Source organism: Balaenoptera physalus, assembly GCF_965194825.1.
Source record: "Balaenoptera physalus genome assembly, chromosome: 14".
In the NCBI taxonomy this organism is placed as follows: Eukaryota; Metazoa; Chordata; class Mammalia; order Artiodactyla; family Balaenopteridae; genus Balaenoptera; species Balaenoptera physalus.
This window is the reverse complement of record NC_138893.1, coordinates 14,663,422-14,690,724: the sequence shown is the minus strand read 5'-3', so window position 1 is coordinate 14,690,724 and position 27,303 is coordinate 14,663,422. Positions and strand designations below refer to the sequence as shown.

General features: G+C 50.8%; 1 protein-coding gene across 2 annotated transcripts in view; it reads left to right on the top strand.

Moving 5' to 3' along the window:
• GALNT2 (polypeptide N-acetylgalactosaminyltransferase 2) overlaps positions 1 to 27,303 on the top strand; it is a 178,872-nt gene that overhangs the window by 138,510 nt on the left and 13,059 nt on the right. The window contains exons 4-12 of one of the 2 annotated variants that reach the window (XM_082424020.1): positions 3,803 to 3,901; positions 4,139 to 4,206; positions 4,472 to 4,537; positions 10,196 to 10,317; positions 12,400 to 12,487; positions 16,288 to 16,375; positions 17,448 to 17,551; positions 22,004 to 22,130; positions 26,905 to 26,997. In XM_082424020.1, coding sequence (XP_082280146.1) covers positions 3,803 to 3,901; positions 4,139 to 4,206; positions 4,472 to 4,537; positions 10,196 to 10,317; positions 12,400 to 12,487; positions 16,288 to 16,375; positions 17,448 to 17,551; positions 22,004 to 22,130; positions 26,905 to 26,997 — 855 coding nt within the window. Of the gene's footprint in view, positions 1 to 3,802; positions 3,902 to 4,138; positions 4,207 to 4,471; positions 4,538 to 10,195; positions 10,318 to 12,399; positions 12,488 to 16,284; positions 16,376 to 17,447; positions 17,552 to 22,003; positions 22,131 to 26,904; positions 26,998 to 27,303 lie in introns of both variants that reach the window. The other variant, XM_082424019.1, reaches the window with a different exon arrangement.

Sequence of the window (27,303 nt, the reverse complement as noted above, 5' to 3'; positions counted from 1 at the left end):
AGCAACCGGAACCTTGAAACACCGTGACTGATCCTGGTGTCTCCCCTTGAGGTGTCTCCCGGGAAGCTGAGACATGGTGGGAAGACCTGCTGTGGATGTGCAGTGAGCAGTCGCTGCCGTGGAGACTGACACACAGGGTCCCCATTTGCCAGAGGTTTCCTCCTACGGGGGACTCCAGAGCATGATCAGAACACGGGCTGGGTCTTGAATGCTTAGGGTCGTGGGGTCTGCACATCCCTCTCTGGGGACCCTGCTGGCTTCAGAGGGGTGGGAAAGATGCCTAGGTAATCCCCACAGGCACCGTCGGCACACAGCTGCCACATGCATATGGTGACCCTCATGAGGATGACAGGGACCTTTCAGTATTCAGAGTCCTTCTTCGCTATTTGATTGTCCCAACAACCAGGCAAGATGGGAAGGGCCAGGCTTCCCCGGTGGTCCAGTGGTTAAGGCTCCGTGCTTCCACTGCAGGGGGCGCAGGTTCGATCCCTGGTCGGGGAACTGAGATCCCACATGCCACACAGTGAGGTCAAAAAAAATTTTTTTTAATTAAAAAAAAAAAAAGAATAATAACATATTAAAAAGAAAAGGTTTACAGGGATGAAGTGCCTCAGATCACTCAGTTACCAAGGTTACCACAGGCCAGACGAGCTGGGGTGGGGCTGGGGAGGCACCCTGGGGGCGTGGGGTAGAGGGTGTGTTTCTGTGCCCCTCTCCACACCATGGAGCAGCCTTCCACCGTATTAAACAGAGCCTCTAGCTTCCCAGTCTGAGGACGTGTGTTTGATTGTGTCACCAGTGTCTTGACCAACCGCAAGTGTAGCATCTGCGTCAGAGACAAGCCTCCCCGGGTTTGTTCTGCACCTCGAGGGCTCAGGAGCTCCCTGCACTTGACGTCAGCTGATGCAGAATTCAGATTTGATGGCCATCTAGTCTCAAAGAAATTTAAAGCTAAATTAGAGATTTTTAAAAAAATCACTGTGTCCAGTTTTTTCAAGTCCCCATTTTACTGGACAGGGAGTTACCAGAATGACCCTTGGAAACCCAAGTGAACTTGACCCAAAGCCCATCTTCAGCATCACGCTGCTTCAGCTGCATCGTCCGGGAGGGAGAACAGAACTGACTGCAGACTCTCCTTGATGCTGACTCCAAATAAACCCCAGCTTCTATCAGTTCCCAAAGAAGTTCAAGGATGAAGGTGCCCCCAGCAGCCAGCTCCCCTGGCAGGTTTCTGTATCAGGCGGGTGTTCCTCCCCCAGCTCCGGAGCAGAGGATTCTGCTTGGCAGGGACAGCGCTCTTTACATGCAAGATTTATTCTGTTTCTTTTTAAAGAAATTCTTCAAATACCACCTCCCCCCTTTTATCTTGGCACAGTGTATGGACTTAGGATCTGAATTCATATACTAACCTATAACACTCAGACTCACGGGGTATAAGATACTCTTCAGTCTTTACTTGTCATCCGTCTTTACCTTAGAAATGGGATATACCTCTGAAATTTCCTGATTGCCAGTTCCTAGCAAAACTAGGTGCCTGATGCCCTATGTTACGGAATTTTAATAAAACGATGTGAATGCAGCAGCCCTGTGTGTTCTGAAAAATGTTTCCAGAGCCCCTTGAGAATTCCAAGTGATCGTGGGAGACGAGGCTTCCTGCAGAGAAACAGAAAATGAGAGAATAGGACCTGATTGGATCGGCTGAGTTTACTATGATTTGAGCCTGAAAAATGCTTCCTTCTCTCCTTTTGATTCTCACGTGGCTGCTCCAGCCGGAGCTCAGCAAGTCATTTCAGCGCTGTCTGCTCAGCTCAGCCCTCGCCACTGGGTGGGTTGGGGCCTGATTGCAGAGGGCGTCCTATCCTGGGGTTCTTATTTCATTTGTTATTTCATTAGCATTACAGATTGGGTTCTTGGGAATGACATTCGTTGGTAGTTTGTTTACAGTTGAACCTTGCAGAGTCTTCCTTATTACTTCCTTAATCTAACAATTGGCGAATTCTTGAAATTAAAAAACAACAACAACAACAACAAAAAACCCAGCCTTATCCATCTACTTGTCATTAAATACTTAGCCATCAGGAGCTATAATGATCAACAACAGTAATTCCCGAATGCGTTCTTTTCCCAAACAACAGCGACTGGTATATTATGCTGTTTTCTCATGGTTAATTAAAATCCAGCTATCCATATAACTAACATAAACAAAAGAAGCCCATTTTGTGATCTGACCTCATTGCTTTTTAATTTTGCTGCTTTTCTGGCTCATTTTCAAAATTTGCTCTCTGAAGTAGTTTTACCAGTCACGAGGGAAAATCAGTGTCTGTTGACTGTTTTCCTCTGAGGCGCAGCTGAGCATCAAAGATTTTTTTTTTTAATCTTTCTCCTTTTCCTACTGGTTTCCCATTTAAGATAGATACCTTTCATTCTGGGAGCAGATCACTTACAGCTGTGGTCAATTCCGTTAAGAGCTAAGTAGTAAAACAAGTTCTTGAAAATGTATTGGCCCCATGGAAGGTTTTCCAGCTTCTCCAGTGGAAACCACTGAAGTGATACCAGTGCAGGGACCCCCAGATGGTGAGCGCAGCCTGGAGGGACCACGTCCTGGGCGCCGGCTGGTGGTCCCTACCCTACTGCAGGCAAGGCTGTCACCCTCTCCACCTTGGGTACAAAATGACTGGTTGAGAACTGCTTCCAGAGGCCAAAGATACTTTAGCTGTCCGTCCCACCCCTTCCCCCTCCCGGCTTCAGTAGTACCACCAGCCTGGTAACTCCCTGAATGCACTCACGCCACGATTTGACTGTTCACAGACGTCCTCGCGAGCTGTAAGCCTGCCCAGGGGTCTTGTTCTCTCATGGTTCTCTGGAGTGTCACCTCTACACTGGCATGTTCTTCAAGTTCATGGAGCCTTCAAGGGATTGAAGGGTCCCTTAATGATGGGTTCTGCAGAGCCCAGTCTCCCTTTACTGGTCCTTTCTGTCGCCTAGTGGGTGATGCCTCATTATCTTCAGCCTAGGGCTATAGCGTCCTGTGTTTTCAAGCAGCCATTCAGGGCCCTGGCAGCCTTGTGTCTGTCTGCAGGGACCAGACGTGACAAGTGCCTGTTGTAACCTGCCCGTAGTTTTGCAGGCCTGAATCGACTTTCTTCAGAGCGGTCCTGGGTTCTTTCAGTACTGCTGCAAGTGGAAGGGGGAGCCGACGGGCTCAGGTGCCCACCCATCCTTCCCTCGCTCGCAGCAGCCTGCACCGCTGTCCCCTACGTCGTGTGGACGTGGTCCGGTGTGGTGAGGGGCGTGTGTCCTGCATTCCGGGATCGGGGGAGCCGTCAGTGGGGTAGTGCCAGGTGCCACACCCAGCTTTGGGAAGAATCCCGGCAGTTCACGTGCTTGCCGCAGGCAAAGTAGGAAACGGGAAAAGAGCAGCCATGCACAGTTGGTTCCACCCCTCAGAAATAACCACTGTGAACCGTGAAAAGCACGTCTATAGAGGTGTATCTGCATGTGAGACTAAATGGGATTTCACTGTTTTGAAACACCCTTTTTTTTTTCAACATGTTAGAAAGATGTTCTCAATATGTTACTTTTCACTGAAATCTCTCATCTTTTAAAATGTTGCTCTGGTTGTGTTTTTCTGTGTCCTTATGTCCCGTTGTCGCTGTATCTCGGAATAGGCCAGGGCCCCCTGCAGACGACAGGTCCACCCCGAGCGCCCGTCCTGCAGGGCCACCTGCCCGCACTGGCCGGGGCGCGCCTGGCCGGGGCTTGTCCGGGCTCGTCGTTCAGGTCGCTCTTCCTCCTCCTTCAGGTGTCAGCGGAAGCAGTGGCGGGTAGATCTGCCGGCCACCAGCGTGGTGATCACGTTTCACAACGAAGCCAGGTCGGCCTTGCTGAGGACGGTGGTCAGGTGAGGCCAGCAGCTGCCATCCGTTGCCCACCCGTTGCCGCTTCTGCGGGCAGGGGACGTCCCCCAGCAGGGATGCTGAACAAGGGCCGGGTCCCCAGCGCAGCCGGGCCGGGGCTGTCTTTGGGGGTGCAGACAGGTCACCTGACTGTGCAGCCCCAGAGGGGCCGAGGGATGAGAATTGCACACCCCAGTCGTAGCCTGAAAGGCCTGCAGCTTTATCTTTCTGCCTTTCCTCAGCGTGCTTAAGAAAAGCCCACCCCGCCTGATAAAAGAAATCATTTTGGTGGATGACTACAGCAATGACCGTAAGTAGAGACGGATTTCCTCCCCCCGCCCGCCAGCATCCCCCTCCGTCTGGCCCTTCTCCTGGGTGCCAGCCTTCCTGGGCTGTGGGTGCTAAGCACGAGTTTCGAGAAAAGGCCGGAAGTAGGGGCCGCAAAAAGAGGGTGCCTCTCTGATGCCCCGAGGGGCTCACCAGCCCGAAGGTGATGGAGAATCACCGTCCCTGCCCACCGAGCCCTCCGTTAGTTAACTTGAGGTTCAAAAGCTTTGCTTCTTTTCTTTTCCTAGCGGAAGACGGGGCACTCTTGGGGAAAATTGAGAAAGTGCGGGTTCTCAGAAATGATCGGCGAGAAGGTAAGACTTTTCTCAATTCAGTACCAAGACAGTTGAATTCTGACTTTTCCTGAGCCCAGTAATAATGTGAAGAAGCGTTTCAGCTCCAAGAACAATGAACTGTCTCGTGTTTTGTCTGCCTTCCTCCAATAGAGCCTCTTGGGAGCCTCTCCCAGCAAACCTAGGAAGAATATCGAAAGCTTAACTAATTGAAATTGTTTGTGCACCAGGGCAAGAGTTCAACTTACGCTTTTATTTATGTATTTAGAAAACTGGCTTCTCTCTTTTCTTTCACAACCTAGGAAGTCTTATCAGTCCCTTGAGTACTAGAATTTAGAAGAAAAACAGAGATTTAGCAATGAGAACTTTAATGACTCCACGCTGCAGGCATCTGGTAAAATAACTGGGGTTCCAGTTTGACAGCCTGCCCAAGGTGAACCATCCAAAACAAGGGAAAGAGCACCGGCGTTACGTGCTTATTGGATTTTGCAAATGCCAGCCTCGAAACCTGCTGTCAGTCCTGTCTTTGCTGGAGCTGGGCTGATCGAGTCCACTTTATTGGCAGTGGGTGAGCCTGTTAGGGCGATGTCATCAACACCATATTTTAACCAACTAAGGTCATCAATCCAGATGTTCAAGATGCATAAACAATGGGGTCACCCTTGCCCCTAAGCAAGCTGTTTGCTGGACTCACATCTGCCCCCCAAGCTGAGATTAAACCAGAATCTTGCATTGTATTTGCCCCTAAAGAAACTACATGATAACTTGTTGAATTCAAACCCAAAGTGTCTGCTGGCACAGGGGAAAAAAGAAGATGAGGCGGGAGGAGGGAATAAAAGAAAGAAATTAGCTTTCATGTGGGCATTTTATAACTGACAAACCACGTGCTAGCTTTATCAGAGAGAGCCTTTAACCTGCTTAGAAATCAAAAGCGGTCCTTCTAAATATACACTATGCATTTGCTTTACATTAGGCTGTTCACGTGGGTAAGAACCCACATTGAGGCATTGTTTTGGGAAGGAATGAAGAGGGGCAGCTGCGGGAAGCCAGATTATGGTAGAACTATATGGAACAAGTGAGGAATGTGACAGTCGAGTGAGAAAATGCACACACGCAAATGTATGTGTGCTTGTGTGTGTATCCCAAACAGTTACACATATACACAAATGCTCATAGCAATGCTACTAGGTGACAGAGAAAATCAGTTGCATAAAATCATGGCCTTGGGTTCATTTAGTGCTGGGGATTTAATTGTGCCAGCGATTCTTAATCTGGCTATTCATTACAATCACTTGGGGAATTTAAAAGAAGACCATGCCTTGACCCGACCCACAATTGAATAAAGATTTTTGTTTTTCTAGGGGTGGGGCCTGGACATCTGCATTTCAATAATACTGATGTACTTTGAAGGCTGAAAACCTAGTCCTTCTCATTGTGCAGATGGAAATATTAAAGTTGAAAGAGGTTAAGTGTCTTTTTCAAGGTCATCCAGCTATTTAATAATGGTAGCGGAGCCAAAACCGTGTTCATAGGCCAAGTTCTCTATTTGTCCTGTGTGCTTTTTATTCCTCCGTTCCCACTGTCCTGCCTGATTGATTTATTTTTTTCCAGTTTATTGAGATATAATTGACATATAACACTGTGTGAGATGTACAACATAATGATTTGCTAGATGTATATATTGTGAAGTGATCACCACACTAAGTTTAGTTAACGCCCATCACCTCACACAGTGACAAATATTTTTTCTTGTGATGAGAACTTTTTAAGATCTACTCTCTTAGCAGCTTTTGAATACACTTCTGTGTTTTGGCTATTGTAAATAATGCTGCAGTGAACAGGGGTGTGCAGACATCTCTTCAAGATAGTGGTTTTATTTCCTTGGAATTGCTGGATCGTATGGTAGTTTTACTTTTAATTTTTGAAGACCCTCCATACTGTTCTCCACAGTGGCTGCACCAATTTACATTCCCACCAACAGTGCACAAGGGTTCCCCTTTCTCCACATCCTCACCAACACTTGATATCGCTTGTCTTTTTGATGACAGCCATTCTGACAAGTGTGAGGTGATATCTTATTGTAGTTTTGGTTTGAAGCCCCTGATGATTAGTGATGTTGAGCACCTTTTCATGGACCTGTTGTCCATTTATATGTCTTCTTTGGAAAAAAAGTCTTTAAATTCCTCTGCCCATTTTTAAACCGATTATTTTGCTTTTGCTTTTGTTTTTGCTGTTGAGTTGTATGAGTTCTTTATATATTTTGGATATTAATCCCTTATCAGTTATATGATTTGCAAATACTTTCTCCCATTCCATAGGTTGCCTTTTCATATTGTGAATACTTTTTTTTTGCTCTGCAGAAGCTTTTTAGTTTGATGTAATCCCGTTTGTTTACTTTTGCTTTTGCTGCCTTTGCTTTGGTGTCAAATTAAAAAAATTATTGCCACCACTGATGTCAAGGAGCTTACCTATATTTTCTTCTAGGAGTCTTATGGTTTCAGGCCTTAACGTTCAAGTCTCTAATCCATTTTGAGTTGATTTTTGTGTGTGTTGTAAGATAGGGGTCCAGTTTCATTTTTTTGCATGTGTCCAGTTTCCCATCACCATTTATTGAAGAGACTATCCTTTCCCCATTGTGTATTCTTGGTTCCTTTGTTGTAAATTAATGGCCATATGTGTGTGTGTTTATTTCTGGGCTCTCCATTTATCCCATTGATCTATGTGCCTGTTTTTATGCCAAGGCCATACTGTTTTGATTACTATAGCTTTGTAATGTAGTTTGAAGTGATGTTTTGTGTTTTTTTGGTCTTTTTTTTTTTAGTGTTCCATTTTAATTTTTCTCATAGCTTTTTAGCTATACATTTCTTTTAGTGGTTTCTATGAGGATTACAACATGCATCTTTAACTTATAACAGTCTATTTAGAGTCCATACAACTTTACATTAAATGTAAGAACCTTGCAACAGTTTAATTCCATTTCTGTTCCCTGTCCTGTGTACTGCTGTTGTCATGTGGTTTCCTTCATATGTTGTTATGATGTTTTAAACCCGACAGTGCAGTGTTAAAATGTTTGCTTTAAATAATCAGTTATAAAGAAATTCAAATGTATAAATGGACTCTAAAATTTATCCTCGTATTTTTCGTTTCTAGTATCTTCATTTTTTTCCACAGCTTCAGGTTTCCATCTAGTGTCATTTCCCTTCAGCCCAGAGAACCTTTAGAACTTTATTTTTTGTTGTAGGCAATAAAATCTTTCAATTTCTCTTTATCTGAGAAATCTTTCTTTCTCCTTTATTGCTGAAGAGTATTTTCTCTGACTAGAATTCTGAGTTGACCATTAGTTTTTCTTTCAGCACTCTGAAAATGTCATTCCAGTGTCTTCTGGCCTCTGTTTTTCTGTTTAGAATGTAGCTGTCAGCTTATTGTTTTTTTTTTTTTTTTTTTTTTTTTTTTTTTTTTTTTTAGCTTATTGTTGATTCCTTGTGTGTTATGGGTTGTTTCCTCTCGCTGATTTCCAGATTGTCTCTTTATCTTTGGTTTTTAGCAGTTTGACTGTGACTTGCCTAGATTTGATTTGCTTTTTATTTATCCTGCTCCAGGTTTGCTGATCCCTTTGAATATGTAAGTTGAAGTTTTCACCAAATTTGGGAAATTTTTGGCCTTTTATTTCTTCATATATTTTTTTATGCCTCATTCTTGGACTCTAGGCGCACCTATGATATACCACTTGATATCGTCCATAGGTTACTCAGGCTTTTTTTCTCTTTCAGTATTTTTTCTCTGTTCACCAGGTAGATCAATCTCTATTGATCCATCTTCAAGTTCACTGGTCCTTCTGACATCTCTAATCTGCTGTTACGCGCAGTCAGTGAATTCTTTCATTTCAGAAAATTGCAGTTTTCAGTTTTGGAATATCCATTTCATTCTTGTGGTTTTCATTTCTCTGCTGAGAATTGCCCATGTTTGCTCATTCCAATGATCATTTCCTTGGAGTTCTTGGGTGTAGTTATCATAATAGCTGCTTTAAAATCCTCATCTGTTAATTTCAACATCTGAGTCATCTCAGAGTGGGTTTCTATTGACTTTTTTCTCTTGGATATGGATCACATTTTTCTCTTCTCTTGTCTACTAATTTTTTAAATTTTATATTGGATATTATGAATGGTATGTTGTAGAGACACTGGATTCCATTATCTTTCTCTAGGGTGTTGATCTTTCTTATACTGGGCAATTAACTTACTAGCTCATGACTTTGAACTTGTGTAGGCTTGTCTTTGTACTTTGCTAGCATAAGTGTATCTTGGATGAATCCCTTATTCCTGAGACATAGTCCATATTCCTAAATGTGTTCCCTCTGGAGTTTCTGTAGAAATGAGGTATTTGCCAAGTCCTTCTAAGCACAACTCAATTGCCAAAAATTGTGTCCCTGATTCCAGCTGAAATCTTAGTTCTTTCTGTCTTCTAATTGTTTCTCTTCATGGACTCCTTGGGGTCTCCCCTGTGCCTGCAGGTTCAGGCGTCCGCCAAGGATTTAAGGGCAGTTATCACCAGATTTGGGACTTAGCTCCTTCCCAGGATCTCCTCCTTCTGTTTCCAGCCACTCTCCAACCCCAAACTCTACCCTCTGACACCTCAAGCCAAAAAAGGCTGCACTGCAGTGGATTGGAGAGTAACATCGGGGGCAAATACCATGTTTACAGGGATTTCACTCTGTGTGATTTTCTTCTTTTAAGGGTTGAATGCCCTCTAGTTTCTGCCTGCCCTTGGCTACTCTAGCCCTTTCCTATAGTTGCATTTTCTATTTTGCTCAGTTTATACTTGTTCTCTGAGAGAGGGTTTGCCTATTACAAGCTGCTCCATAATACCAGAACTAGAAATCATTGGCCTTTTTCCTACTCTAGCATGCAGCTCTTTAAGAATCATGGAAAATCCTTTCTGACCACTGTGCTGCATAAAGAACTCACACCACTGTCCTTACCGGTTGTGAATAATCTCACATCTCCATGGATAGATAAAGCCCAGCGTACATAGCGGAAGCCACTTATGACCACACCATCTAGTGATGAATATTACTATGTGTGATAATAAAAAACGATATTACTAACAGATCACAGCTATATAAATTGTGTAATTTGACCAACAGTGTAACTAATTTTGTGTAAAAGCCAAACAACTGGGCTTTATCATTTATGTAAATTTGGCTCGTGATGAGTCTTAGAACACACAGATATTCACAACACTGTTATCATTAAATTATCACCATTAAATTTGGCCCCATTAGTACTTGAAGTGTCTGGGTGACACGTGCCTTAGCCCAGTTAATTAGAAAACTCTGTTGCTGTGTCAAAGGAGATTAGTTTTAGAAGTTCCACATTTCAGTGGCTTGATAAAGGAGACTTCAGTTATGTAAAAGCCTTCCTCATAAGGCACTAGTTCCAAGTTGTTTTCTCAGTCACCCAATTAACTTAAAAAAAAAGGTCCTGACAGAACTCTTACCTGGGTAACCGCAAGGCGGTATTGATCCCTCCACGCGTGTTGGCGATAAACTCCGTGCCCAGCAAGAGGGCTGCGTGGGGAGGTGTCGGTGTCGGTGCAGGTGCTGGGGGGTACAGTTCTTGTTTCTCTTTCTCGCGTTCCCTGGGCGTTCTCCCCTGACGTGTTTTTGGACTCACTCCACAGGCCTGATGCGCTCGCGGGTGCGGGGGGCCGACGCGGCCCAGGCCAAGGTCCTGACGTTCCTGGATAGCCACTGCGAGTGCAACGACCACTGGCTAGAGCCCCTCCTGGAGAGGGTGGCCGAGGTGAGGGTGTGGGCCGGGGGAAGGGCCTCTGCGACACTGTCCTACGAGGATTTTATCCACCGCAGGAATCTATCAATAGGGGAAATTCATTTGTCAGGTAGGAGGCCAGGGTCAGCAGAGGCTAAGACAGCCCTTCCCCTAGGGGGGTGGGTCTTCCTTCCCTGCCTGAAGCTTTGCACTGACTCTCTGAGCTCAGAGGGGGCAGAGAGCTGAGGACAGAGGCCGCAGGGTCCCCGGCCCGGCCGTGCTGCCCTGAGACCCAGGCTGCGGCTCGTGGGGAGGGGCGCAGTCCCAACCACACAGGGACGCGTGAGGCTGTCAGTTGACCCGGGATCGTGCACCTTCGCCTTCTAGAAACATCACTAGTATCACCTTTGGCCTCTTGTGATCTCTCTTGCCTTCTGCTTGTTTTATTGACTTTCTTTCCTCCCTGCTAAGAAAGCACTTCCTTGAGACAGTAAAGTAGATGTAATGAAAGTACTAGAGAAATAGTAAAGTCATTCTTTTTGCACCGCAGCAGGGATCGCGGATGGGCAGTGAGTCCTGAGACATGAAATAAGACAAACTACTAGTGCTGTGACCCTCACGTTCACTGCCGTTAACTGAGCGCTAACTACGTGCTGGATGCTTTACACGTTACCTTAATCCAGGGTTTCACCCCCATGTGACAGTTGAGGGCACTGGGGTTCAGGGAACTTTAATCACTTAACCAAAACTCATACAGGGGGCAGAGCCCAGGCTGCAAAGCGGGTTTCACTGAGTCCCTCCCTGAGTCCTCTCACACACACACACATGCCCATCCTGGGGGCCCCGTCCCCGGCTGCTCACTCCACCAGGCTGTGTGTCCCAGGGACGCAGAGGCAAAATGAAAGCTGCACAAGATACCCGGGCACGTGGAGGCCGCGTGCTTCGTGGCCAGACTGTCAGGGTTATTTAAACAGCCCCCCACCTCCTGAAGAAAGAATGGGAAGAGTTGAGAATGGTCATTCTCCCTCACTCTAGTCCTATCAAAAGAAATCAAAATAAAGGGAGTGGACTTGGACATGGGGCAGCTTATGATCTGTGGCACCGTCCCCGGGCTGAGCCCGGCATGGAGGACGTCACCCTTTGTGCTTGGGCCTCCACACTGTACACCTGGTGGTGGTGGAACTTCCCACTGTTCTCTGAGTGTGGTCCTCCGATGTGTTACGTGCTTAGCTCTGCTTGCCCTGTTACTAATTTGTTTTTCGAAGTCTTTCTCTGGCTGATTCAGGTTCTTGCCATGGCTCAGGGAAGCGTCACCCTTGTGTTCCCTGTCGGCGTGGGGCAGAGTTCCTCCCCAGCACCAACTAGCCCGGTTTAAAGAGGGCAGGAGAGTTCAAAGACCTTGTGTTCCCAAACTCTAACCAGAGCAGTGACAGTGTGGCATAAAGAGAGGCCTCAGCCTAAGGGAATGTTTTGTGTTTGGTGGGATCGCGGGTAAGACAGACTCGGGCTCCGGGTTCTCTAGTCAGTTCGGTCACCGTCCGCTGTGATGAGGTTGCAACCTCTACACCACACTCGGCTCCCAGGCCCGTGGACGCATCTGTGTGGGCGTCTCAGCCGTGAGTCCTTCCTTGCCTGAGGTTTCCTGCAGCTCGCAAATTACCGATGTTTAAATACAGCCGAGCTTAGATCCTGTTAGAATGAAAGTTACTCCATGGTTGAGGTTTGACATTTGGGAAAACACTAAATAAAACACTGTAGTCTCACGCTGGTGCGCTCTGAGAACTCCTTCTTTGGAATTAATAAAAATTGACATTTGCTCCTGGCTGTTAGGGGAAAAAAAAAACAACTCAGGAGCGGTCCCGGGAGAGGCTTGCCCTCAGCCAGTGAACACCCGTGGGGCAGCCCCGTGCGCCCGGGCGCCTCCGGGGGGGCAGCGTCCCCTGCGCCCCCGACACCCAGCGCAGCGCAGGGCTGCAGGTGCCCAGCCGGGCGCCCCAGGGCGTGGGGTGGCGGGGGACCGGCGCGGCGGTCTCCCCGTGAGCGCGGACACTCAGGCCCCCGCCTGTGCCGGTCCCGGCTGCCTCTGACACCTGCTGTTGCCTTCGTGCGTTGCAGGACAGGACCCGCGTCGTGTCCCCCATCATCGACGTCATCAACATGGACAACTTTCAGTACGTGGGCGCGTCTGCGGACCTAAAAGGCGGTAGGTGCTGCGCGGGGCCCGGCCTGTCCGCACGGGGCCCGGGGATGGCGACGGCGCCTGCGCGGGGCCGCGGCCAAGGGCGCCCCTGCGTTCAGCTGGCGGGGCTCACCGGGGGACAGAAGCGGCCTCGCCTCCCCTGGGCGGTAGGCGTGGTTCGCGTCCCTGGTACCGGCTTGGCGTACAGAGCCGGCCCCGTGGGAGCCGGTGTGGAGGCGCCAGGCCGACGGGGGTCCGCCCTCTTCACCCTCCCCCTCGCCGCAGCGTCCGTCTCCTGCTGGAAGCCCATCCGCCCCGCTCACCCGTGACTCCTGGGCCCCGCGGCCTGCGGAGCGCAGCCCTCCCGCGGCCTGGCTGTCAGCCTCTCCTGCCCACGGGCCGCCCACGTCCCGCCGTGGTGGAGCCTTTCTGGGGAACCTTTATCTGAACGACCCCGCCGGTTTCCTGGGGTCCTCGCGGCTCAAGTGTGACCCCTCGAACCCTCCCTCCGCGGGCTCCCACAGTGATTTGTCTGATACTCTCTTGACCTTCTTAAAAATTCATAGTGAAGGCCCCAGAGAGCTTTGTTCACATAGGCCGTACCGATCAGCGTTTGCTGTGTTAGAAGGGAAGGCTGAGAAACGGTGAGAACACCAGGCGATGCAGCCACGTGGGCGCTGCCCGTCCTGCAGCTTCCGGAACACTCCTTCCTGCACTTCGGAAAAATGAGATTGAAAGGGGCCTGTAGGGCCTTAGCATAAATCTGAAAGCAGTTTTAACGTCACACACCCCCTGAAAGGGCCTGAGGACCCCCAGGGGCTCCTGGACCCCACCTGGGGAAACTGTTCTCGTGAGGAGCTTCATGAAGCTGATGGGTGCACGGGAGTGACGCTAGCCCCGCCTGAGGAGCGGGCTCCTACTGTTGTCCCTGTGTCCCCTGGACTGTGTGTGCACGGGGGTGACCTGTGTCCCCGGGACTGTGTACACGGGGGTGACCTGTGTCCCCGGGACCGTGTGTGCACGGGGGTGACCTGTGTCCCCGGGACCGTGTGTGCACAGGGGTGACCTGTGTCCCCGGGGACCATGTGTACACGGGGATGACGTGTCCCCAGGACCGTGTGTACATGGGGGTGACCTGTGTCCCGGGGACTGTGTGTACATGGGGGTGACCTGTGTCCCCGGGACCGTGTATACATGGGGGTGACCTGTGTCCCCGGGACCGTGTGTACATGGGGGTGACCTGTGTCCCCGGGACCGTGTGTACATGGGGGTGACCTGTGTCCCGGGACCGTGTGTACATGGGGGTGACCTGTGTCCCTGGGACTGTGTGTACATGGGGTGACCTGTGTCCCCGGGACTGTGTGTACATGGGGTGACCTGTGTCCCCGGGACTGTGTGTACATGGGGGTGACCTGTGTCCCCGGGACTGTGTGTACATGGGGGTGACCTGTGTCCCCAGGACTTTGTGTACATGGGGGTGACCTGTGTCCCCGGGACTGTGTGTACATGGGGTGACCTGTGTCCCTGGGACTTTGTGTACATGGGGGTGACCTGTGTCCCAGGGACTGTGTGTGTATGGGGGTGACCTGTAGCCCCAGGCTCCCCTGTGTCCCCAGGACTGTGTGTACATGGGGGTGACCTGTGGCGCCGGGGCTCCCACACAGCCCAGTAAATGCTTCATGCTCTGAATCTCAGCTGGCCGGCAGCCTTGCCTCTCAGACCTCGGCTGAGAGCCAAGAATTCAGCAAAGCCTGCTGTAGAAAGAAATATAAAAGAGATGTCAGAACCTTTGCCTTCTGTGTGTAATTTATTCACTATTGATTTTTCACACCTGAGATGAGTGAACTCTTTTTTCCAGCATCCTAGTACCCCTGTTTCTTTCTGTAAAATGAGGGGCTTCTTTTCCCATCTCCAACATTTTGAGCTGATTAGGAGACGGACTGTTCCAGACAGACACACAGACTGAGGGTCAACAGACATCAAAAAAAAGACAGTAGAACCGTAACCTACGACGGAACCTCCGAAAGCAGAACGCTGGGACCGGCCAGGGAGGCCCGGGCTCTGGTGCCTCTTTCAGGCCGTGTCGCCACGGGAGCTGCTTTCCCTCCGCCCCCCGGCGTCCCTGTCTGAGAAACAGGTTGATAATAGTGCAGCCGCACAGGGCGGCCGGAAGAGGGCAGGGCTGTGACCAGGCAGCTCCCCAGGGGCCTCTGGCCGGCTGTCATGCTGGGAGGACGCACTTAGGTTGGGAAACAAGAGTCAGGAGAGCCTTAGAAGATGGTGAGCACGCTGGGGCTGTAAGGAGTTGGGAGCCTTGGCTGTCAAGAAAGCGTTAGTGTCCAGAGTGTGTCCCCCCCCGAGCATGTGCAGGAGCTGAGATGTGACGGCTCTCCTTCTCCCGTGGCAGCCGCTTACGGCGGAGCCGGTGCGGGACGGTGAGGCGCCCTGCGTGGGAGCAGCCTCCCGCTGCCCCAGGGCCGGGCCGGGTTCACTCGAAGAGCATTTTACCAAACCCCTTTTAGGAAAAAAAAAAATCAAGCATGATGTTTTTAGCATATTTTTTAAAATCTAATATCGCTTGGCTCTTCGGACCAAATTGATACACGAAATAATAATGAACGTTCCCCCCAGAATGCAGGTAATGTTACATCAGCTGGCCAGTCGAGGCCTTTGTGTTCCGTCAGCAGTGCAGCCGGGACGTCTGCTTTTCCCTGGCTGGCGGTGCTTGTGTGCGCAGCAGGCCGTGTCTGGGGAGAGCCGGGCTCCTCAGACAATCAGTCTGTGTCTGTTTCCTCTCCGTGCATTACTGTGCCTGGCCCTCCAGCCCCTCGCTCCCATTTGCCAGCCCGCTGCGCTCTACAGGGACAGCTGGGGCACCTTTCTGTCCTCTGATGGAGCCATAATGTGTGCCACGCCAGCCCAGGAGCCCCCGAGCCCCTGTGCCATCCTACCCTGTTCAGGCTGCAGGCACCGGGGCTGTCAGGGCAGATAAATGCTGGATTTGGAGCGCACAGACGGAAAGTCTGAACTTAGGCATTGCACCAGCCCTGCGGACAGAAAGCCTGATGGCAGAGGGCTGAGGGATGGATGGCCCTGGAGCAGTGAGGCTTGGCTGTCAGACCCTGGGCAACGCGGCCCATGCTCTGGAGAGCGTCCGCAGGTGGGGTGTGCCGGGTACCTTCTGAGTAAGGACAAGACCCGACAGCTGTGGACCAGGGGCCTGCGAAAGCCAGAAACCATGTCCAGGGGCCAGGCCCGGGCTCTGCCACCCCGCACGGCCTGTGGATTCTAGAAGTGACCTGGGGCCGGTGCCATGTTATCAGAAATGAAGCTCGCTTGCCCCTTCGCTGCTTCTGTCAGCTCGTTTCCACCTACTCTTGCCCACACTCTTGCCCCTCCCTGCCGTCCCTTCCCTGGGACCATGTTGGGGGCACCTGGCAGATTTTTTCTTAAATCCATCCTTCTTCTTTCCCGCCTCCTTACAGCCCTTGGATATGCCCTCAAAGACTCCAGTTCTCTTATTTCACATTTATTCTTCTGCATTTTGGTTTTAGAAAAGCCTGACCCACATCTTCTGTTTTGGGTAAGCTTCTTGGGGGAAGAAGATTTCAATGTGCGTCCCCCCCGCTGGTCTCCCTGACCCCCCCAGTCACTCTCTCTTCCTTCTGCGTCGTTTTGGTTTGTTTGTTTGTTTTTCCTTTGTTTGGGTTACAGTGAGTCCATTCCAAATACCAAATATTTTTAAGCTGTGAGGGACCGGTGCTGGGAGCAGACAGCCTGTTCTCACAGCATCCTGTGTTTTTTCTCTCTTCTGTGACCAGCAGGCTTTGACTGGAACTTGGTGTTCAAATGGGATTACATGACACCTGAGCAGAGACGGTCGCGGCAGGGGAACCCGGTCGCCCCCATAAAGTAAGTGCCAGGCAGGCGTCCTTCGGGTGCCCTTCTCTGGGGTGGAAGATGAGACAGCAGGCCCCATGTTCCCTGGGGACCTAGTCGAGCTCTCACCTTCCAGCCACACCCCCATTTCCCCTCGTCCTAGCTCAGGGGAGAGTCTCTGCCTCCAGATTATAGGGTAAAGTATTTCGAGATTTTTTTCTGTGTACGTGTATCAAATCTGCCAGTTCCACGTCCTTCGTGTCTTGGTGGCGTAGAGCGTTTTCCCGCACAGGGTGGGGTCTCGGGCTGCCCTCGGGGACTGGGGAGGCGGTGGGCAGCGAGTGGGAGCCTCCTGCCCGCCCCCGGTGGGCTCCGCCTCCTCCGTGGGCTCCGCCCTCCTTTCCCCAGAGGAAGCACTTGTATCACTACCAGCTGGCTTTGAGCCGCGCCGGGTCGGGTGAGGGCGCCTCCCCAGGGACGCGTGGTTACGGGGGAGCCCTGCGGACGCCGGCGCCGTCTGCACTGCGGCGATTGTCCCCCGTCAGCAGTGAGCTCCAGCCGTGCGGCCCGGGGCCCTGACTTCTCACAGCGACTCCGCAGGCACAGGGCTGGGGTCCTGTCGCTGGCCTGTCCCCAGGCTGATGGGGACGCGAGAAGATGACGGTCCCGCCCAGCAGAGGAGGAAGCTGCCCCGGGATGAGGATGAGGACACGGGTAGCTGGCACCATCGAGCGTTCCCTACGTGCGCTGGGCGCGTTAGCCCCTCACCGTCTGTAATCCTCCAAGGAGACCGCGGCACAGAGAAGCCGAGCACCGGCCTAGGGCGCTGTCAGCGAGCGTCCCAGCCCCAGCGGCTGCTCTCTCGTAGGGACGCTCCGCGCAGCCCCTCGCACTTGGGAACATCTGAGCAGGGCGAGTGGGGGGCACGTGAAGACAGCAGGGGTCAAGCAGAGAGGGGCACCCAGAGCTCTGAGCCAAAGACCACGGCCGTGCTATTGTTTTTAAGGTCGGCCTGTAGGCTTGACCTTGGCATTAGAATGCTGGCGATCTAACCTTGACCTTCGATCTCTCCCTCTCTTCCCTTCTACCCTCTCTGCCTCTTTAGAACCCCTATGATTGCTGGAGGGCTGTTCGTGATGGATAAGTTCTATTTTGAAGAACTGGGGAAATATGACATGATGATGGATGTGTGGGGAGGAGAAAACCTGGGTACGTATGAGCCTTGTGTCTTCGGACACCAAACCGTTTCCAATTCTGCTGGAACCGTGGTCTTTTCCTGCCCACCAAGAGGGGTAGAAATGAAAAGTGGAAGCTTTGAAAAGACCGTTAAGCAAGAGTTTGTGGTATGCAGGGTGCCAGTTGGAAAGGGTTTGTAAAGACATTAAAGTGACCATTTACTGAACATAATTAGTCCCCCATAAGGTATAAATAGCACCCTTTTTATTCTTAAAAGTGTCTTGGGTTGGGCATTATGCTAGATACATATTAAGTCTTTGAAGGAAAATGCACACTTTTTAATGTCATCTGAATCCAAGGTCTGGAAAGCAAGCTGACAAAAGTGGGGGGAGTAGTTCAGGTTCTAGGATTCATTTTTAGCCACACAGGGTGGAAAGTGAGCCCTGGCGAAGCCTGTCGGACTGGCTGAATTGTAGTCATGGGAATCAGATGGGGTGGAGAGGCCGTGGCACTTTGTCCCTTCTTGACTACTTTGTGAATGGTTCTAATTTGTTTTCGTGTTGTTTTGTTTTGTTTTTTGTAATAATGCATACGAATCATTTTACCTATGTTTAGGGACATTGAAATTTTATAGACTTTGGTCTTTATTGGTAGCTGCATTGTATTTATTCCATAAAGATAAAAAGACTCTTAATTTATTTGTTTGTTTAGGGGTTTTTGTTTGTTTCACTTGAAGCTTTTGAGCTGAGTCTCCTTGGCTATTGGATACTGTTAAATTACATTCTCCCCTGGGTAGACATACCCTGGGAGGAGGGGAAGGGGGCGAGGAAAGGAGGTAAAAAGGATGCCACTGTCACTTTTAGTAGTTTTTACTTGTAACAGAGACTTTGATTTTTTTTTTTCTTTTACGTTTAAGAGACTAGACAAGCCCATTATTTTTCTCTCATTTTATGACATTAATGTTAGTGGTAGCATCTCATCTGTGGAGAGAGGTTGTTGCCTTGGTTGATTCTGAAAGCTTCTTTAGACTCAGTAACTACACCAGGACGAAGGATCAGAGTCAGATGCCTTTTGGTTTTTTTAACAGTACACTGACAGTTAGGCAGGGCTTGATTGAAGGCTTTGGAGCACGTAAGGCTTCAGAAGGATTGTTAACCTTCTGAAGGGAATTCTGCGTCACCCTCGCCCCGCAGACATCCCTGGAGAAGCCCAGCCAGCCAGGACCACCACTCGGGGGGTGGGGACCGAACCCTGGTGGTGTTTGCAGCAGTGTGTGCCATTAGGCTTACGTGGTTGGAGGGCAGGTGGCCTTTTGTGTCAGGGTGTAGAGAGAGTGTTGATTTAAATATCAAAGGAGACCTTGCACCCAGAGACCAGCGGGAGAGGAAATAATCTTTTCTGTTGCCTAGTTTATTGTTGGTTTGGTTTGTATGTTTACGTAGCTGTGCCCTGTGCGAGGTTCCCTGGAAGGGCTCAAGGGCCTCAGGCAGGGTGACACACGGTGGGCGGGGAGGAAGGGCTGGGGCCACCCGGCCTGAGCATCCTGGCACCTCCTCCTGTGACAGGCTCTGACGCGGCCGCTCTGGAGGGTCTTCTCTCATCAGGGTTAAACAGGCACAAGGGTTTCAGCAGGAAGAGTCCGTGATGTGAGTCCTTCTCTCTTCATGGTACTGCTCAGACTTGATTTTCTGGGTGCTGCATGCACACCCCCAGCAGTTGTCCAGCCTGAGGGCTTGTGTGGGCCCGAGGTAGGAGAGGCAGGGGACAGGGATGCCCGAGTCAAATCCACACACCCCCTCCAGGCGCGCCCCACCAAACCCACTAGTGCTCCCAGACTTCCTGACCAACAGTGTAAGTCTAATAGAAGCAATTAAAAAGGACAAAGAGCCCTGGTGGTCCAGCGGTTAGGACTCGGCGCTTTCACTGCCTTGGCCCCGGGTTCAATCCCTGGTTGGGGAACTAAGAGCCCGCAAGGTGCGCAGCGCGGCCAGAAAATAAAATACATAAATAAATAAATAAAAATTTTAAAAGGACGAAGAACCCGATCCCTGGCCCTTGTGAGATGCGGGGGTTAGGCTACTTGGGAACATTATTTGCCCTTTTCAGCACGTCCCTGCAGCGTTAGGAAGGATGCTGACTGCCCCCATTGCATCATCTCATTTCATGCTTTCTGGAAGGACTGAGGTCTCAGAGCTGGTTGTTAGCAGAGCCAAATGCAAACACAAACGGCCTAATTAAAAAGCCACCAAGCTGGGGACTTCCCTGGTGGTCCAGTGGGTAAGACTCCCCGCTCCCAATGCAGGGAGCCCGGGTTTGATCCCTGGTCAGGGAACTAGATCCCGCATGCATGCCACAACTAAGAAGCCTGCATGCTGCAACTAAGAAGTCTGCATGCCGCAACTAAAGATCCCACATGCTGCAACTAAGACCCAGCGCAGCCAAAATAAATAAATATTTTAAAAATAATACATTAAAAAAAAAAAAGCCACCAAGTTGTCCTGAGTAATCATCCCCATGTTGTAGGGCTCAGTGAAATCAGTTGAATATAACCGTAGTTGTCCTTGGCCTTAAAACTCTTCCACCAAGTCTCTGAATGGCTCCCTACTGGTTTAATTGGCTCCCCATACAGAAGCCAGGGGGCCTTCGTGGGCCCCGATTGTGAATTTTCCAGGTAGGCCACTGTATCTTTGAATCTTATTTCCTTAGATACAGAGAGCCTCCTAGTCAAGTTCTGTTCGACACTCTGCTTAGCCTTGGTGCTTAGGACCACGCGTTTTCAATACGACAAGGGAAATGGCCATTGAAGTCCCAGAACTGCTGCATGTCTTACCCATTCCTAGTGGGGGAGGTGTTCCTGGCTTTAGCTCACCAGATGCAAGTAGAAGTTCATGCTGTTCGGCGCCTGAGTGGGTGTCACATGGCTTCTGCCGCAGCCCGGCGCCTGCTGCCACACGAGGCCTTGTGGTCCACACGAATCGCGCCTGATTCCGCTCCGTCTACACTGGCTGCCGTGACTGCTGAGTCTGCTGTTCTGTCTCACTCCCCAGCACGTTGCCAGGGAGGCAGGGTGATGTAGAGGAAAGGCCCTTCCATACCAACCTCGTGAAGTCTTGCAGAAAAAAAAGACATCTAACCCTCCAGAATATTCCATCTTGACTTTCCTATTTAACCTGTTTCTCGCCTTCAGTCGGGCCTCTGGCTCAGGCTGCAGCGGCTCGGAATGGCTGGCAATCAGGACAGGAGCCTGGTTGGGTGCCTGCCTGTGCAGGCTTCCCCCGAGCGTGGATGCTCTGGGCCGCGTGTGTATGCATGTCGCCGTGACCAGCGCCTGCTCTGCGCGTGTCCCGACTCGGCGGGTAGAATCTGTGTTGACTCAGGTGAAGAGCAGCCTTTGCCAGCCTGCTGGTTACCGGCTGGTGAGAGCCAGGGTGGCTGTGAGGTCTGGCAGTCCCTCGAGTACCCTTGGTCGCTGGACTTGGCCGGCTGGCTGGACGCCTGCTGGTGCGCAGGGATGACGTAAGTTTTGCAGTTTAAGGGAAGAGGTGGATTTTGTCCTGGATGGAGAAAGCCCAGGTGCGTCCTGGTGCTCGGGGCCCTTAAAATAAGTTTTAGAGGAAGATGGCGTATATGATTGCCTGTTACATCGACCTTAGGGCTGATGTGGGCATTTCATGCCTTTTGACGCATGGCCATTCGTGCACTGTCCGTTGCCTTTTCTAACTCAGTGCTGATCCCCAGAAGGCGCGTGTAATGCTCCATGACGGAGAACCGGCCAGAGAGGAGTTCCGGGCCATGTCTCGTGCACGGTGTCTGTGACATTACAGGGACGCATGGTCTCATGCCAGGAGTCTTTCTGTTCTCAGCAGACCAGGGAATCACTCTTGTCTCAGGGCTTCTAGTCCAAATTTGAAAAATGTTTTCTTAAGCTCACTCTTACTTCTTTTTCAATTTCAAATAGAATTCTTTCATGAAAACATGGGATTTGGTGACACAGATAAAGCTGGCATCTGTAATTCTGATCAGTGCTAAAGTCTAAGGGAGTACATGTCCCAGTATGGGTAGTTTGTTTGGCATGAATTATTTCTTTTTGTCTACACTACTTTACATTGTCTATAAAGCGACACTGTGCTGTGCAGACACCCTCTTAGTGAACTGAAGTAGGATCTTTCATTCAGTCTTTTTTTTCCCCTCCACCTTTATCGAGGTTTCAGTGACAACTTAAAATCGTACATACTTCCGGTATCCAGCTGGATGGTTTGACGTGCCTAGGCACGCCCCACCCCATACCCCTCACACGTACTTTCTTGACTGTGCCCTGGAGCCTGGAGACGTGGTGTCAGAGGCCCCCACGGGGGACGTTCAGGACCCTCTGGAGAGGGAGTGCCCCCGGGTGTCATCGCCTCAGGCCACGGGGGTGGGGTGGGCATCCGCACCCCCTGGGGGTGGCCCAGGCTCTCGGTCACCCCGTGTCGTTCACCACCTCAGAGATCTCGTTCCGCGTGTGGCAGTGCGGCGGCAGCCTGGAGATCATCCCCTGCAGCCGCGTGGGACACGTGTTCCGGAAGCAGCACCCCTACACCTTCCCCGGCGGCAGTGGCACCGTCTTTGCCCGGTAAGTGGCCGAGAGGCCGAGCAGGGCCCAGAGCACCGCTGACCGGCCCCGCACACAGGGCTGACCGTGGGCTGTGTGGAAACGTGTCCTCCGAGGGGCCGCCGCTCGGCAGTGACAAGGGCAGCTGTGGGGACTGAGGACGGTGGCATTCTGCCGAGTGACAGATGCTGGTCTCAGCAGGTTCCATGGGGCACGAGGTCACGTGCAGGACAGCCTCAGAGACACACAGCTGTCCTGATGGAGAACAAACTGGGGTGGCCAGGGATCAGGGTGGGGCAGCAGGACGGGGTAGGGCTGGTGGGACTGGTCACCGAACCATGTGCCGAAAACATGTTATGGGGAGATAGGAAGGAGGAGCGCTTGGACTTTTTAAATTACATGTTACCATTCAAGGTGCAACATATGAACAACGTGAAAGGCAGCCACACAAATTCAAGCCCAAGACTCACTGTGCTATAGAGGCAGATAATACACAATAGATAATAGGTAGATTTTTGCAAACATGAAGACACCAAATGAAGAGTTTTCTGAAGAAAAACAGCGAATTACCAGTGCGGGGGACGACGTTTTTTCCTCACGAGTTCTTTCAGATGCGAAAGACAGAACCGTGCACAGGCCAGCCCGCCTGGCCCAGGGAGACGGGAACATTCAGCTGAAAAGATGACTTCAGACTCCGAGAGGTGCTGTGAACTAGGCAGCATGTGGTCACGCGGTCGACATGCTGGGGCAGGAGGACAGGTTTGCAGGGTGGGCGGGCACTTGTCCCAGAGCCAAAGGAGCCCGTGGGGAGCAGGTCCTCAGCGCCGAGGTGAACCTGCAGAACAGAAGGCTGCCCGGTATGGCTGGAGCCCAGACAACGAGGGGACAGTAGGCACCGAGGGAGACTAGACCAGCCAGGTCTGCACCCTGTGCGTTGAGGGAAACTGGGTGTGTTTCGATGCAGGAGGAGGGGGAGCTCCTGTGGGTTTTACGCAGATACTCGACTTCTCTGTTTTGAACTTTAAGGGGGTCCTTCTGGCCCCTGGGCAGAGGGCCGCGCGGATGATACCAGGAGGAGATGATGGTGCGAGTGACGTGTCCCCCCTCCACTGCAGGGCCGGGGGCCGGGCAGAGCCGGGTGGCCAGGGCCACGTGCCAGCTGCGGCCCCAGGCAGGCGTGTTGTACTAATGGACGGGAGGGGGCCAGGGGGGACTCAAGGGTGACCCCCAGGCTGCCGGTCACACGCTTTGCTAACGGGATGCCCCTATGGACACAGGGAAACCTCAGAGCAGGGTGGGCGTGCATGGGGGGGAAGATGGCCAGCTTATCTTTTATGTGGCATTTGAAAACTTCTATTAAGTACAGATTATAAGTATACCTGTCTTGTACAGAAGCTGGATTCTTAGCGTAGTGTATCAACTTTCTAGGAAACTTTAATAGAAGCCAAATATCAGATGCTTCTGACCAAATTACCTTCTTCCCAAAAGTGTATCCTTTCCCGAATGTTGTCGAAACATCATTTCTGCTCTGTTAGAAACAAAAATATGCTCTTATATCTACAAAATCAAACAAACGGTGATAATGTACGTTTTCCCCCGGGGGCAGTATGAGATGCTTCCCAGAAACCTCTCGTAGAGACATATCAAATACTTGAAATCAAAGCACTGATATCTACCAGCAAAGCGTGGGATTTCAGAAAACAGTTAAAATACACAAAAACATTGCTTTATGCACTTTTTTTTAAAAGGAAAAAAGAGGCACTCGTTTTTAGAAAGAAAACTTTTCCGTGTATTTTACAGCCCGCGAGTCCCATACACTGGAGATGTGGGGAGGAAAGGGACCCAGGGTTCAGAACTAGGGGGCAGCGTGGGTCTGTTAGGCCTTCAGCCAGGCCGTCGCGGCCCCCGCCCCTCTCTCTCTCTGTCTCTCTGTCTCTCGGTTGACTCACCTAAAAGATAAAGAGGTGGCGTGTGTTATTTCTGAGGTCCCTTTCCAGTTCTCTTTAATTTCCTCTAATATGTGGCATTCAATGTATAAGTGTTTCGCCACTAAAAATTGGGACTGAACAGCAATAGCTAATATTTATAGAGTGTTTCACATGCGCCAGGCTGAGTGCTTTACAAATATTCACTTACATACTCCTTATAAAACCTTATGAATTAAGTACTATTATTAATTTGCACTTTAGGGGCAAGGGAGACTGAGGCACAAGAAGGTTCGGCTCCGTTGTCTAAGTTCTCAGATGGAGAGTGAGCTTGATCTCCGGCCCCTTGGCTCTGGAGTCCACGTTAGGTTTTATCTGGATCCCTAAGCACAGTTAGTGCCTGAGGCTGCTGGAATTCAGGGATCTAAAGGTTCTAAAATGCATCCTAGCGTGACAGGTAGAGGACCATCTTATTTGTGTAGGGTCACTGTGTACGAGAAGCAGGGAAGGATGAATGAATGGAAAAGTGGCCTCGTGGGGTCCTGCCTTGTCTGCCCCCCAACCCTGGGCATGCCCTGGGCGCCTGCTGCTTTAGGGAGAGCCAGGTGATGACACACCTGCAGTCTCTTACCTCACCTCACGTCCCTGGAGACCCGTTGAGAGAGAACCACTGGGCGGTTCCTGCTTCTGTTTTTTACACAGCTGCCTTTCCAGTTAGCCCCTTACAAGCCTCTTACAGAGACTTTTTGGAGAGTGTCGCGTGTGTGCTTGCGTGTGCATGTGGATTAGAGTTTACCCAAAGGCCAGGGGAGCTCCCAGTCAGAATAGCCGTGGGGCAGGTGCCTTAGAAGGATATCTGGGTTCATGTTGAGTAGTTAATGGTGAGACTAATTCATGGCGAGGGGAACTACGAATAAATTAAATACAGGAAACAGTGGTTTAAACTTACTCTCTTACCAGACTTTTTTCTGTTATTACCACCAGTCAGTGTAACTGGCCAGTTCCACCCTCTTTGTCTCCTGCTTACTTCCCCCTAGAGCTACCTTACCTGCACCTAGTGGAGGCAGGAAGGGAGCAAAGGCGGGAAGAACCCGGATAGACAAGAGTGGGCCCAGGTGCCCAGTACCTGCAGCCCCTGGAAGACCGCGTAGCGTATAGGAGGCGCCTAAGAAACATTTGAATAAATGACTTGAAACTAGTGCTGAGCGGCACATGAAGCACATGCTGAGCTTCTCTGAAGCTACCTACGTATCTTTTTTATTAAGTAGACAGAGAAAAGGTGGTTTTGCATTTAGGAGTTGAGAAATGACTTAATCACTTAATGACGTAGGTGATTTAAAACCACTGTGTGATTGCAATTCATAAAACCTTATAATTTGGTGAAAACATCCTTCAATCTCCCTCTCCCTCCGTCCCCCTCCGCCCCACCCTTCTTTTCCCTCCACACACATATCGACTATGTACTGTTCTGTTATCTATTGTAATTTCACCCATCAGGTCAGGGCCATCAGTCCATGGGAACAGGCAACATGTACACCAGTATCTTTCATGGCCACGGAGCCGTCCATGTGTTTGACCACTTTACTGTTAACGGTCATATAGTTTCTATTTCTTCTGCCATCATAAACTATGCTAAATTGAGTGTCTTTTCATTCCTGGTTGATTATTTCCTTGAGGTACATTTCTAGAAGTGGGAACTGCTGCATCAGAGGACAGGTGCTCTCAAATTGTCTGCCTCTTACAGGGCTTTCTAAACAGCAACCCATCTAGGTACATATGTCACTTTATACGAAGGATATATGCCCCAAACAAATTATTTTAGTAATTGTAACTCAGATGATTTGAAAGGCTCACCATTTAAAAGAGACCTTTCTAATAGAGGGAAGGTATTCTTTTAAAAGGAGAACGTTGCCTCCCTAATGTGTTCATCTTGGAAGAACAGAACGCCTTCTCTGCGGGTTCTGAAAGAGCATTGGCTCTAAACCTAAGGTGTGAGTCTCCTTTGGACCAGAGTCCAGGGGTGCGGAGCACAGAGACTCACTGTCGTAACGCTGCTTCACAGATGCTCTAGAGAGAACTCCGGCAGGAGAAGATACTGATGCCGTGTGTGTGGCAGCCTTTAATACATGTCCTACATTCGAAGGCAGCTTGTCCCGGCGGCCTTATTGATCGTGGGTCCTGGTACTCTCCACAGTTGTGAGATGTAGGCACGGATGCTTCTGGCCTTCTACAGGAGCCTGTCCCGTCTTTCCCCTTCCGGCACAGGGCAGTCAGAACCCCAGACGTGGGGCGCACACTACTGTCCCCCACTATTCCTGGTCCAAACAGGACACACTCAGCTCAGCTCTGCCAAAAGTAATCTTAGGAGTAACACTGATGTGCTCTTAGCTTCTCCCCAGAGCTGTCTAGTGGTAGCTCTCTCTCGCAGCCGCATGAGGAAGGCTGGAGAGAAGAGGCCAAGGATATCGTGGCCGTGCTCCCTGGCACCAGCCTTCCGGGGATGCACAGTAAGAGTTATTGCAGAGCGATTCACTTTTGTCCTCCTCGATGGTGCAGCCGCAGTCCCTGTTCTAAAATACCTGCCTGTGCTGTAATTCTGACTTGGACCTGTGCTCCGTGACAGTCTGTTCTGTGAAAGACGAGGACGCGGGTTCTGTGGTTCAGTGAGTGCCTGCGGAGCGCTAGCTACGCTGATACGGCCCGGGGGCTGGGGAGCGGCCTGCTGTCTGCTCCGCGCGAGCCCCACGGCCGGGCCACCAGGCCCCCCTCCCCGCCGAAGCACCTCCTCAGCAGGGCTTCCTCGGTGTAGACGGACGCCGCTGGCGGAAAGATGGCGACACACAGCTCAAGGAGATGTGTTTTGTTTCTAGTAATACCCGCCGGGCGGCAGAGGTCTGGATGGACGAATACAAAAACTTCTATTACGCAGCAGTGCCTTCTGCCAGAAACGTCCCGTATGGAAAGTAAGTGTGACTCGTGCCCTCTCTTGCTGCTTTGCCTGGGATCCGTGTGTGTGTGTATGTGTGTGTGTGCGTGTGTGTGTGTGTGTGTCGGCAGGGTGGTCAGCCCACACCCCAAGCAACATTCTGTGGCCGGAGTTGAGAAGAGCCACCAGGTGTTAAAGGGGGACCCTACCCAAGGCCGGCGAGGGCCCTCTCGGGAGGCGCATGGGAGACAACGGGGTCCTGGGGACAGAAGTGTGGATGGTCCGGTCTCCACCGCCTGCCCCAGCTTTTGTCTCATTGGCAGATTTCCGGGTTTGACGTAGA